Below are 13,868 nucleotides of genomic sequence, written 5' to 3'. Positions count from 1 at the left end.
ATATTGCCCTACCAATGACTTCCTTTTATAGAATACAAAAAGAAAAAAAGTAATGGAAGCCATAAGGAGATAAGGTGCTTGTATTTACATCGACGTTATTTACCAAGGATGAGATCATATTGCCTGCACATGCAAACGGGCGCAGCATTGTTAGCCAACAACTCCCAACATTGTTAGATTTTACATGTTGCGTCGGTTTGCGCACCCGGTTGCATGTTGTTGCGTAGTGTTGGGAGTTGATGCGCAAAGTCTGAAACCGGTCAAACGTGCCAACAATGTGTGGACTACAGGCAGGCGATGCGTAACGTAAATGTATCAGGCGTGCTTTTCCCTTCATTTCCAAAACAAAAAAGGAAAAAGGACCGCCTGATCGCAGGTTAAACAAAAGGTTGATGTAGGATCGGTCAGGGGTCGATAATGCGTTAGAATGTGTGCAAGGCGTTCGAATGGGAAAAAGGAAGGGAATTTTGGGCGCGCTATCTACAATAGTTCGTTTTGGGGTTGCAAGGGCTTGGAGATGTTAATTCGGTAGGAAGGCGTGACTTGAATTCTTGCAATCGAATTCTTATGAGAAAAAGATGTGACGCGCGGCCTGTGGTCAAGGCCAAAGAACGCAAGAAGTGACAAATAACTTGCTCCCTGAAAGTTCTTTGTATCAGTCCCTTATGCGTGGAAGTCTTGCAGAGTTTACTTTTAGGTATTGTTCATAAACTGTGCTTAAAAAATTCTCAGCAGAGGTTTGAGTATGGGATGATCGTTTAACCAGTAACATAGTTGAAACTTAAATTCAGCAATCATCGATCACTGTTGGCCGGGGCCAACTAGTTACCTTAAATGATAATTATCAGCCTCTTACTATAGTTCTATCCACAGCGTCCCCACCAAAAAAAACCGTACGATCGTGTTCCTTTGACACAGTGAAGGGAATGAATGGAAATATTGAAGTAAAAGAGTAATATCCTGAAATACTGCCATGAATATTGCCTTGTGTTGTCAAAATAAACGTGATCTTAGATCAGATTTGTTGACCTTTTGAGCAAAACACCCGAGTTTTCTGTCTATATAGAGATTTACGAAGGTTCGGCACTCCAGCGAAGCGGCCAGACTGATCCACCGAAGGAAAACGGCTGTAAATTCGCTCCAACTGCTCCAGTCGCCTCCAAATTCGGCCTAGGTAACACACATGATACTTCTCCTTTCCATTTGATATCTTGCTTCAAGACGCCTTTACACCAAGAGCGAATCAAAGGTCGCAAATCTTTGCAACCTTTCCTATCTGAAGCCATCGACTGAACCTTGGTTTGAACTCCGCGTTACCGTTGAAAGATAGCGACACGGCCTGAGACTCAAATTACTCACCACACTCGGGGTGGGACACAGTTTCTTGCTCCCGTTGTTTTCTTTCTCAGGTATTGATGTCAACGGGAGCAAGAGACTGTCTCCCACCCCGAGTGAGAGTAATTTGAGAGTAATTTTTATTTTATTGAAATCCTTTCATTTTCGTAGGTTACACAAACGATAGGTTTTTTTTCTCATACAAATCCTTATATTTCGATTGTTGCGCAACAATGCCGATGTTCGCCGATGCTCATATTTCGAGCTTCGGCTACCTGTGGTTCCATGCACAGTTTCAGTTCGATTTACACAGCTTTAATTTGATCAAAACATTCTCAGTTTCGAGAATAGTTTATTCTAAACCATAAGAAAAGATTTAATTAAAAGTTGAATTTTTCACTATTTCGCTTCTCTTTTTACATTCAGTTCATTTTATTTGCCGGAAAGTAAGCCTTAGAAATTAAAAGGACGTTTGATCAATTCACGCTCGCACATTCTAGCGGAATGACATCTGTCAGTCAGCATAGAACTTGATTGTCGGCGAATTTCTGTCAGTAATAGTCCATCGTTCTACTAGTGATAAGCTAGCCGTTGTTCACTCGTCTTGTTCCGGTCAAAGAGAGAGAAAGAGTGTCTGGCAAGGTTTCCAATCAAAGATTTGTGAACTCGTGTCTGGCAAACTCTCCAAGTGTTTATATATACACAGTTATACGCTCCTTATAACTTCATCTAACGCGTGTCTTTTGGTCCATAACTTTCAAAACAACTGCTCCACAGAATATCACTGATAACACGTAACGCAAAACATGCAGTATCGAAGTATGACTGCACAATAAATGTCACAAAATCTACCTAAGAGGTCCCTTCCGGATTGTCTGTCTTTACGTCATCCTAACCATTTCGTACTTGAGGGCGCAAACAATAGAAGCGTCATCATTACCTACCGATTCCTCGCGGCCCCTTTCAAGCATATCGAGATTTTTCTGGCATACTTGTACTAGCTGTATATTTCAACTGTAAGTACTTTTTTTAATATACGCGCGAGTTACTAGAGTGCCTCCTCGGGATTTTGTCTTCTGGGCGAAATCCCTGTGGGGGCAATAAATGTACTAAGAGGAAACGATGACACAGTTTATATAGGTCCCCTTTGTTTATGGGCCAACTCAGCATAAGGCTGCGTGTACCAGCTTCAAAATGGATATGGGCACAAAAATGGATCGTGGTTCAATCAGAGAGATATAGTCAGTCCTCTTTGACCGGACACTACTATAGTCCTTATAACGCTGATTGTCACGATAATCATCAAAAGCCTAAATGGTTGTAAAAATTGCCTACAACGTCCTAAGCAAATCGAGCTCATCACACAGCAAAGCATGCGCAATTAACTATAATGGCGTACATAACGGGAAGATTCGAGGAAGATACATAATTACATACAATTATTGCAGCAGTCTCCTAATCATAATTACTCGTCAGTGATAATCTGCTCACAAGCTGAAGAATAACCACGAAATTTATTTTACATTGACATGGTATTAATCAAAAGAACAATGCACATTCGCAACATATAGTAATTTCCTGCTGGTAAGTTTTATATTGATCCAAACCTACTCTCTGTACGAATGTTTGAGTCACGGAAGAGTTTTTGCACTCGCCTGTCACGTAACCTTGTCCACAGGACTGCTGTCCTCTACACACCATTACGTTAATAAACTCGGGTATCTTGTCAGGACCTAGATCAGTTCTAGCCGGACAAAGGTCACAAAGTCCTTCTGTTTTAGATTCACAAGAACCTCTTGAGGTTGTAATGGGGGAGGACTGGCCCGTTGACCCTCCCGTCCAGTCGCTGTCACTTGACTCGTCCCTTCTTACTCTACTTCTATTAGTCTGCACAAGAACTTGAGCGGATTCCCGAGTAATGTTGTAGATTTTCATCCTTCTCAACATCGTGTGGTAGGACACCAGGTTGGGAAATTTATCCGCTTCTGCTTTGGTAAAGGCCATGTAGGCAGGGTTGAAGTAGCCCAGTGGGCCTGGCTTTAATCCCAAAAGTTTGAGGCCTTTTGTTAACTCTTCACCATTGCGTGGAACTTCCCACTTCCAAATCAAGCCGCCGAAAAGAACAGGTAGATAAGCAGCCAAGAAAACTAGTCGAATGGTCATCTACGGAAAGATAAGGAAAATGAAAAACATTTTAAAATCCCGGTGCAAATCTAACCTTAGCGAATACAGTTGACCCTATAGATAACTCAAACCCTCGCTATCAAATTCATTTTTGTTTCCCTTCAGATCATTTCTATACAATTCTATCCTCGGTACCTCGAGCCATGTTTTGAGCGCGTTACAAGTCGAAAAAAAGAGAACAAAACCGTGCTTTGAAGTCCGAAACCAGCATTGAAAAACCAGAACACTAAGAAAAAAGAAACAATCAAAACAACTTCGTGTCACTCCAGTTCAAATTCAGTGTACATCAATGTATATCAATCAAACTTTGTTGCTTAATTCCTTTTTCGAAATGTCAGGTCTCGCTGCCTTGAAGAGCATTCCCTCGCCATCTATTTGCTTATTTCCTTAATCCCAGTTATTTGCTTGGAGCTCCCAATAACTGGATCGAACTCGCGCTAAGTAAACTCGGACTTTTTTCGGTTTCCCTAGAAGGTTCGAGTTATCGCGGGAGTCGACTGTAAAACCACACACACAAAAAAAGAAGTGCTCTCTGAGTACTGCTTTGCGTGATTCCCTATTTTCTTGTAGGTTCTTTCATGACAGTCCCAATCATTAGTGAAAATCGAGCAAAGTTTGCTATAAAATAAAGTGTCCTTCATAACCTGTGATGAAAAAATTCTCACGTGAAGTTAATATGGGATATCCGTTTACCCACTAACAGCTATAACTGAAATTGAGAAAACATCGATCTCTGACGGCGAAATAATTCTATGTCGTCTTCCATGATATGTCAACCTCTTATGTACATAAGTTCAAATCTACCAACAGTGCCCAAAAATTAGCTGTTCGATCATGCTCATTTGACAATGTTTTGGGAAAATCTTGCACACCGCCGGTAGATCAGTAGGATAGCAATATCCCTCCTGAAATACTCAGTGCCATAAATATTGCCTTGTATTGTCCAAATAAACGTGATGTTGCCTCAGTATTGTCGACCTTTCGATCTTAAACGCCGAATTCTCGGTTGGTTTGAGTGCAAGGTCTGATACGTTGGCCGTTTCAACCAAATTCGCCGTTTATCCTCGAAAGATTTAGCAAAACGCATTATGATGAAAGTAAGATCATCATGTTGTCATAAACAGATCATCAACGCACTATTTCAGGAATTTCTAGCCAATGGGAATCACCATAATTATATATCCTATATAAATGTACAAAGAAAGAGGCTATGACCGCACGGTTTGTACAGGTACCCTGCGCCTATTAAGCTATTTCGAGTAAGAAAAAAAAACATTTTTAACTTATAAACCTATTGTGCGAAAGATTAACTGTGCGGTGAACCCCACCCAGAAGCGGGAAAAGATTTTAAGTTACGCCAAAGCCTTGATCCTTTTCGGCGAATTAGCTTATAGAAATTGATAAGGACATATTTTCTGCTAATGGAATCAAGCTGCCTTTTTATTTTTGATGCAATAATAGGCAAAGGCTAAAACTGCATTTTTTATTTTATTTCGATCTGGAAAGAGTCGTAGATGAACAGCGAAACTGTCAGTCGACTTTTCCACAAAAGGCATGTTAATAGATTAAAGGCTTGTAATTCTGGTAGGATTGGTTAGAATTTTCAAAATGAAGTACCTGTACGGTAAAAAGATCTGTCCCCTTCTGAATTCGCTGCTCGCCAGCAGCTCAGTTATACAAAACTGAAATAGATCTGTTGTGCAGTAATAACTGATCTTTGACCGTTATTCGTGGAAGAAGTTTTAGCTTGAGTATATATTAACCCACTAAATATATATGAAACTATGAAAAATTGGACCTGTACGTATACCGACTCAAAGTAGACGTTAAATCTGACTATAACTCACTGTTATTTAAGATGGTTACAAATTCTTCAATGTACGTATTGTTTTCCCTTGTATTCCTGGAGACCCCTACTGCTTGTTTAGGTGATTAAACTGACTCTTCGTGGGTATTACCACAGGTTAATATACCCTTACTCAAACAAGGCTATCTATATTATACCTTAAAAATATTTTTGTCGTTGTCAAGGTAGAAAAGAGGGCTGAATTGATTATCCGCTCTTCGATCAGTCTTTTCTTCAACCTTAAACATCAATATTCAGTTTTGGAAACTGAGCATAGTACTTCCTTACATTAATTATCTGTACACGAATGACAAATCACCTTAAGACGTCCGCTTTTAATATAAATAATAATATAGAATAAGGTTAACAAGAATATTTGAAGTTTGCAAGCGATTAACAAAAAGACAGATATATTGAAACCTTCAAGGAGATAGAGGGAAAAAAGCAAACTTTTACAATGTTATTTACACTGAAATAATTTCTGACTCAGTCCGCTTAGCGGATAATGCACCTGCCTGCTCAGGGTGAGGTTAGTACTGACCAGGTACACAAAAAAGGTCTAAAAAAAATAATTATATGTTGTGATTGCACTGCCTTTTTTGACTTCGACAAATGGTTAGACATTCATAAGTATGAAAACCGTTGTCCAAACGAAAAAAATTGTCATACGCTGTGTTTGTATTGTTGTAAAAGGTCCACGTCAATTCAAACTGCCATATACTTGACCTGTTTTGCACGTGATCAATAATATGATGAAATTATCATGTATCGTTTTTTTCCGTTGACGTTGAATTTGAGTTATTCTTTAGCTGCGAAGACTTCCTGGAAATTAGTTGTGATTTCTCTTGGCGACGACGACACCGTCTTAAATCTTATGTTTAAGTGAACTTTTTCGAGAATTTTGACAACAATTCTATGTTGTTATAGAAAATAGATGGTTTTCACAGTGACGTCATCAAATTGTAAAGTCAAAATAGCGAGGTTTTACGAATTCTTATTTACACTCGGGTTTAAGACAAACAAAAAAGAAATCTTTGTACGAGTTTCCAATCCCATAGCATGTTTCATTTCAAAAATACTGCAATTTGAACTTTCGAGTTTTCACAGTGCGTGACATCAAAATGGGAATGCTGTCTCGTTGAAATAAACCTCTGTCCTCTTGATTTTCAGCAGTATAACCTTTTCAGGTATTAGAAGATATGTTTATGTGCACGTATGCTTGTTCTCGAGTGAAAAGAAAGAGCTTTTATAGATAAAGTGAATTCCAGATGTTTTTGTTGATTTCCGGCGGCCATATTGGTGCACCAAAACGGTACACCAATATGGCGTCTCCATACAAAGCTCTACAAAGGTGCATGAAACGTTTCGGCAAATAACTCAGAAACTGTAGGCCACAAAGACTTGAGACTTGGACAAAAAGTTTATATATTAGTCTTTTATGACATTTTATTTTCTTGGCTCCTTCCACTGGACGGTTTCCAATTTATTTTTTTGTTGCGTGACATTGAAAACAACTTATAGCTCTTGTTGTTAAAAACATTATCACAGGGTTAGTTAAATATATTAGGACAGCGTCAGCTGCGAAAAAAGTTATATTACACAGGAGCGTAGCCAGACCATAGACCTGTAGGCTCGTTTTGGTTTGATCACGCTACCGCTTGTAACAAATTATGCGTTGTTGGGGTGAGTTAAAAAGCTTAAGAGCTCAAAGTGTTGGTGAGGTCAGTGCGTACTACATCGTAGTCGTGCGTGCAGTTTTCAGGATATGTGGAAATAAAAGTCAACGAGGCCTACAACTAGTCGAAAAGCTGGCTACGCCCTTGTTACTTATTAAACAAATATGCTTCTATAGTATATAAATGGTGTTTCGATATAGTTTTTCAGAGGCCATACCAATATTTTTCAATCGCTTTAAAAGTGATTTTATCCTTGTCTGATCGCTATAAAATTTTCACCAATGTTTGACTATAAATTTAAATTTGTCAGAATGTAGGTTTTAGTAAAATCGATATTACTATGACTATAATAATAAAAAAAACTTTGAAATTGATAAACGCCTAATTTTGCGCGATCTAGACCAGCTACTGAAAATCCGGCAACACTAGGAACGTAAAGTTTGGTGTTTAGCAAATACACTCCGTAAGAAGGAAAAAAGTCTGTATGTTTGAATTCGACTAAAACGAAAATGTATTAACCTTAAATTTTTAATAGCCGTGATAAATTATTTAGTAAAAACGTTATAAATGACTCAAATTATTCTTAAGTAGCGTCAGAATGCTGCTGAATATCATATTTCGATGCTAGGAAATTTTGGTGTATTTTCAACTTCAATCCAAACTTCATTCCAAATTTGGACTTTTAGCGCTATTTTGTATCTCTCTGAAACGACTCGAACGAATTTTTTAAAAATACCTTCACATAATCTTCATAACGTATGTAAGAAGGTCTGAAGCTTTCACAGAGATTGATTCACTGCAACATGTTAAACTTTCAAGACAAACCTATCCTAAGAACCTGTCAAAAATCTGCGTTACAACATTTACTGTTAGACGTTATGCTAATTTTTCCAAAATAATGCGTATATCCATGACGAGTACATTTCAGTGTGAGGATTGTCAATGTTTTACATTCAAAAGATGCGCTAAATTCAAACTAAAATGTACTGCTCATGGAGGTATGAATAGTGCGCATTATTTTGGAAAAATTAGCATAAAGTCAAACAGTAAATGTTGTAACGCAGATTTTGGACAGGTTCGTAGGATAGGTTTGTCTTGAAAATTTAAGATGTTGCAGTGAATCAATCTCTGTGAAAGCTTCAGACCTTCTTACATACGTTATAAAGATTATGTGAAGAGATTTTTAAAAAATTCGTTCGAGTCGTGTCAGAGAGATACAAATTAAAATAGCGCTAAAGTCCAAATTTGGAATGAAGTTGCACTTAGACGGGTAGTGAGTGAAAAGGGTTAGTTTTGAAGATCGCAAAAACGAAAATACACCAACATTTGCTAGCATCGAAATATGATATTAAGCAGCATTCTGACGCTCCTTAAGAATGTTTTGAGTCATTTACAACGTTACGTTTTTATTAAATAATCTATCACGGCTTTGAAAATTTAAGGTTTGAAATATATTTTCGTTTTAGTCGAATTCAAACAGACAGAATTTTTTACTTCTTACAGGGATTGTTTGCTAAACACCAAACTTTAAGTTCCTATGGTGCTGGAGTTTCAGTAGCTGATCTACAATCATCGTCAAAAGTGTTGGGAAGGTTGCCTTTTTTACCTCTTCTTTTCCTTCCTCCCCCCGCCCCTGGCCCAATGTTGATCAAAACGTTAATGTTTGTGCACGTAATTGTTCTGTTATATCCCAACATTGAACAGGGGGGACGGGGGATATTTAGCAAAAGAGAAAACTCTCTTTTTTCAGGATTAAAATGGACTACTGTTAAGTTGTACAGCCTTCCCAACTACTTTTGTCTGTGATTGTCTGAAAATTCTGGGTGTGGCCGTGAAAGATCAAAACTCGACGACTTTTTGTCAGTAGAAACGTCTTCAAAAAACACTCGTAAACAGTACTCTGTTGAAAAAAAATATTTGCCGTACCTTGTTAAGACAGTTTTTGGCGCACACGCCTGTTTATATTCGGCATGTTTTGCAACCCGGTAAGTACAACTATTGCTCTTTCCGGGGCACAGGAAGAGGGCCAAAATACAAATGTACGACTATTTTCGGTGAAAACTATTGACTGTAGCATAGGCTGATATGCTCCAAATCTTAAAGCAAGATATAGTGCGTTCACCACTTCCCGCAAAAATCATTCGGATTGCGACAGTGTAGCTGACATCTTCCTTAGCAGTTCCCCCATTCTTTACAACATTCAGCAAATGCCAATTTGCCAGGCGAGCAAACTATGAGGCTGAGTGGAGATTTGCCGAATTCTAGAGGCTACTTTCTCCGGCTGAATAACTCTAGTTAAGCCCTTGTGGCACTGCTTTTCGAAACTGGTTTCAGAAAACGACAACAAAGTACGCTCTTGATTTAGAATAAGGCGTCTATTGTCTTCGTTAATCTAATAAAAAAGGGTAACACATGCAAAGTCATCACACACCACATTACTCCATTTTCGTAGCCGAAAATAATTCCTTTATAGTAGCGCTAACGACAAAATAGCCTAATTGACTTGTTCGGGGCTTTGCAAGGACTTAACCAAACTAATTTTAATAGATATTTTAGCTTAATTCTAAGTAAAATACAACAGTACTCCATGGATAGCGTTGAAATTAAACTAACTTTGCTAATTGACCTTTATGGGGCACTGTTTAAATGGAGTAATGTTGGGAAACAGTTGTTAAATTTATCTCTGTAGATAAATGCATCAAAAGCTGTCCATATTCTTACATGATTTACATGTTTTTACCCTTTTCTTGTTTGAAAGTTGGTTCATTGTGCATATATTTTGCATTTTCTTGTGGAGTAATGTGATGGAGTAATGTGGAAACCCATGTTGTTTACTGTAATCAAATTAACTGAATGATTGACAGGCGACGCTAGCACAGCAATTTCTATATGAACACTGAACATGGCTGAATGAACTCTTTTATAGAGGTTCCGTATAACTTTCAGGCCTTACGCAAATACAGTCTAGAAGATTTTAATTCGGCACTTATCTCACTCCTTCCTCGCAACTACAAATTAAACATCACGTTTTTCTACGATACTTTAACAGCGCCAGAATGCAAAAAAAACTTTATTGTGGCAGCCTTTATGCCATTTCTATTTGTAACATCTTTCAAAATATTTCGCTGATAGGAAATGGCAAAAGTTAACCAGGAATAATGCCGCTGATGAAAAAGATACATGTATACATGACAACGACAGCAATTGTATAGCATTTTTTGCTTAAAAATACCCTCGTGACTTTTCGTTAAAACTAGTGAAACAGACCACCTGCGGCCATTCTTTCTATGTAGTCCACGCGAAGAAAACGTCTCTTAGTTCATGAGAAAAATTAAAGGCCTTAAATGTTTTCTTCTGACGTTCTTAAAAGAAAGCGTTTTCACCCAGTGGACTTTGTGGTCACGCTGTCAAATGTCACGCACGTCAGATGCAAAATTCTCCTATTTATGAGTTTACTGAAATATAACCTTTATTGTATTTTTTATATACTTTGGAAAGTGCATTATCAGCACAGTTCCAGGGCGAGATATCTCAATCAAATGTTAAATGCGACAAGTTTTATAAGCGTTTAAAGTTGATTTCCTATTCTCCTACAATCATCGTCAAAAGTGTTGGGAAGGTTGCCTTTTTTTACCTCTTCTTTTCCTTCCTCCCCCCGCCCCTGGCCCAATGTTGATCAAAACGTTAATGTTTGTGCACGTAATTGTTCTGTTATATCCCAACATTGAACAGGGGGGACGGGGGATATTTAGCAAAAGAGAACTCTCTTTTTTCAGGATTAAAATGGACTACTGTTAAGTTGTACAGCCTTCCCAACTACTTTTGTCTGTGATTGTAGATCGCACGAAATTCGGCTTTTATCAATTTCAAAGTTTTTTGTTTATTCTTGTCGGAAAAAAACCACTTTTAAGGCGATTGAAAAATATCGGTATAGCCTCTTAAAAACTGCATCGAAACACCATAAAAGCAGGGAAAAAAGAATTCGAATAATGACTCTTTTTTTTATTTTTCTTAGTGACGACGACATTGTCTTTGACCTTTCGTGCAACTGAACTTTACAGTATATTAATTACTCTTGAGTTTCGAGCATTTTGACGATATTTCTATGTTGTTCTAGAAAATAGTTTTCTACTTGTTAAAAATACAATCATGATCATAGCTCAGTATATTGGGAATAAAGCGTCAGTGTCAGCGTCTGTAGGGTATAATATTATATTTCAATAATAGAAAATTGCTTCTATTTTCATTTTTTCCACTCTAGTTGTCTTCGTCAGCCCTTTTCCGCCTTTTTAGAGTGTATGGAAAGCATAAGAAAAATAACATGGAAACAAGAATGCGGACAGTAACACTTTTTTTTTGAATAAAATGTAAAATTATTTCTAGACAGTCAAAAAGATGAAAGGTAGTCTAAAACATTTTGGGCGCTGTGATTGCTCAGTTCTCTGGGTCGTAATCTATTAGACAATGTGATGATCGTATCCATGCGAGATATAGTCGATATAAATTTGCATCAGTCGTATATATTAGGATTCTCTCGTGTTGAGTTTGGATACATACATTTGCGTAGTTTTCAGAGATATAGTCAAGCCTTACTAAAGGTATTTTTCCCTTCTGTAATACTAGTGACGGGTATATATTTTTTTCATGTTGCTTCATGGCCTATAGAACGAGGAAGATGAGAGGTGGCTAATTATACGCAGACTTATTGGTTGCCTTTGTTTTCCTGTCAGCTCTCTTTTTTACATCTATGAAATGAAATTTCTTTTTAACTTGATTAAGACAAGCCATTCCACTATGCTCGCCCAAGATATTTACGAGCAAAATACTATTCTTCTTAGTTTGAGGGCATTACGTTGTTGGTGTAAACATTGCAGAAGATCCGAGATGAAAGTCTTACTAGGTTGAATTTGTTCCGTTTATTAGAAGCCACGCTGATTCTGGCTCTGATAGCAACAAAATTGGACACTTCTTTTTCATAGCTGCACAGATGTTTTTAAGAGAATCCTGTTTGTCCCAGTATCCCGGTAATATTGGTCAGCTTTTGCAGTATTACTTCCTTTAAAAATAGGCTTTTCACTCTGTTGTATTGCAGCTAATGTAGGAATACCAGTATGAAAATGTTTGATATTACCTTAAATAGTGATGTCTTTATTATCACTTTTATAATTTTACGATCGACGCCGATTGTAAAAATAGAAGACACCACGTTAACTTAACGTGGAAGTAGTGCAGCGGGGTGACAGGAAAAGGCGTTTCATTGCCGAAAAAACATCCGCGCTGAAACAGTCAAGGGAGATACAAATGTTTTGTTGACGGGAATTCTTGTAAAAACTGTGTGAACGTGGAAAATACTTTAAATGAATAATAGAAAAATTATTGAAATCGGTTTTCTTTCGTGGAATTGTGTAGAGTCCGGCCGCTAGCTCATTCGGCAGAGCGCCCTGCTGGTAACTCCAAGGCCGCGTGCGTTCATTCCTTATACGAACCATAATACTTGTTTCTCCTTTTTTTGGTTCTTGTATTTCTCTTCTGCAAACTGCAAGAGTAATCGATTTGCTTATAACGGGCCGGGTCAGCTTGTGCCTGTAGGCGCGCCATTAGGGTGGCCCGAACCTATTTATATGCCTTTTGGTTATGGTTTTATATCGCGTTTTCAGCAGGAACGATTTAACCGATTTATATAAATGATTTTTGGCAATCCCAAGATTCTATTTCCACCTACTCCTGAAAAAGTACCTGTTTCGTTGCAAAATGTGGCTCAAACTATCATAGGGTTTAGCTTTGATTTTGGAACCACCTGTTAGGACTTAACTTATGGACTAGAATTCAATTTCTTAACCATCATCTTGCTCTATGTAGTTCTGTGTCCTGAGAAACGCATAATATGGTTAAATTATTCACGTTTTGGTATTTTACTATAAAGAATAACAATGAAATTGATTTACGTTATTTCAGTAGGATAGTTCAACTGATTTTCTCTTTTTTTTTTTTACTAATTTAAGCCATCTTAAAGATAATTGAATGAATGAATGGATGAATCTCTCTTTAAAACCGATAAGCGTAAGATTTATCCTGGTTCTCGAGGAAACACTATTGTTTATCTAATTTTTTGTTCAGATTTCATAGCACAGGGCGATTAGCTTAAATGGTAGAGCGCCGCTTTGCATGCGGGAAGTACTAGTGATCGATATCAAGGTTCTCAATTATTTTTCCGCCGTAAAACAAAGCTTTTTTTTCTTGCAACTCAGGGCATGCGCATAGGATGCTTCTCTTAAACATTGGGCTCATCTCCGGTGTAATTAACAATTATTCCACGACGGCGCGTTGGATATGAGATGGTAAATAGCCAATCAGGTGGGTAGCGCCGAGTTGGCTATAATAATCTCATATCCAATAAGCGCGAGTGGAAAAATTGTTTTATCAAAAACGCCCAAAAAGTCTCGTTGAATCTCCCCGACTTATATTTTGTTAGAACAAACCGGAAAAGACAAGCGACTTCCGCTACTCACATGTCACACGTCCATCAAAACTGTCAACGCGCGAATGGACTCGCCTGGACTGGATGAATGAAAAATTAAAACATTGTAGCGATGAACACTTTTAAAATCTGATCGAGATTCTAGGATTTTACACAGCAGGACAGCTAAAAAACCTGGCAGATAATGTGAAGAAAAAGAATTTTTAAGTAACAGCCGTCGAAATTACTGTGAATTTGGATTTTCGGTGCAGTTGCAAAAGTAAGAACAACGGAAAAAAAACTGTTATGTCGGCAGCTTGTTATGAAGTTGTTTGAAGCCATCAGCTGGTTTTGCTGAACGAAAAAAGAA

At 37.9% G+C, this 13,868-nt stretch overlaps 1 protein-coding gene across 1 annotated transcript; it reads right to left on the bottom strand.

Moving 5' to 3' along the window:
• Positions 1 to 2,830: 2,830 nt before the first annotated feature.
• Positions 2,831 to 5,639, bottom strand: LOC140948539 (uncharacterized skeletal organic matrix protein 8-like). The gene is made up of 2 exons (XM_073397789.1): positions 5,524 to 5,639; positions 2,831 to 3,498 (listed from the first exon to the last, which is right to left on the bottom strand). Exons 1-2 carry the CDS (start codon positions 5,611 to 5,613, stop codon positions 2,875 to 2,877), a joined length of 714 nt encoding a protein of 237 aa, XP_073253890.1. The 5' UTR covers positions 5,614 to 5,639; the 3' UTR covers positions 2,831 to 2,874.
• Between the last annotated feature and the right edge of the window lie 8,229 nt (positions 5,640 to 13,868).

Source organism: Porites lutea, chromosome 9 (genome assembly GCF_958299795.1).
Source record: "Porites lutea chromosome 9, jaPorLute2.1, whole genome shotgun sequence".
Classification (NCBI taxonomy): domain Eukaryota; kingdom Metazoa; phylum Cnidaria; class Anthozoa; order Scleractinia; family Poritidae; genus Porites; species Porites lutea.
The sequence above is the reverse complement of the archived record's forward strand: the minus strand, read 5'-3'. Positions and strand labels throughout refer to the sequence as shown.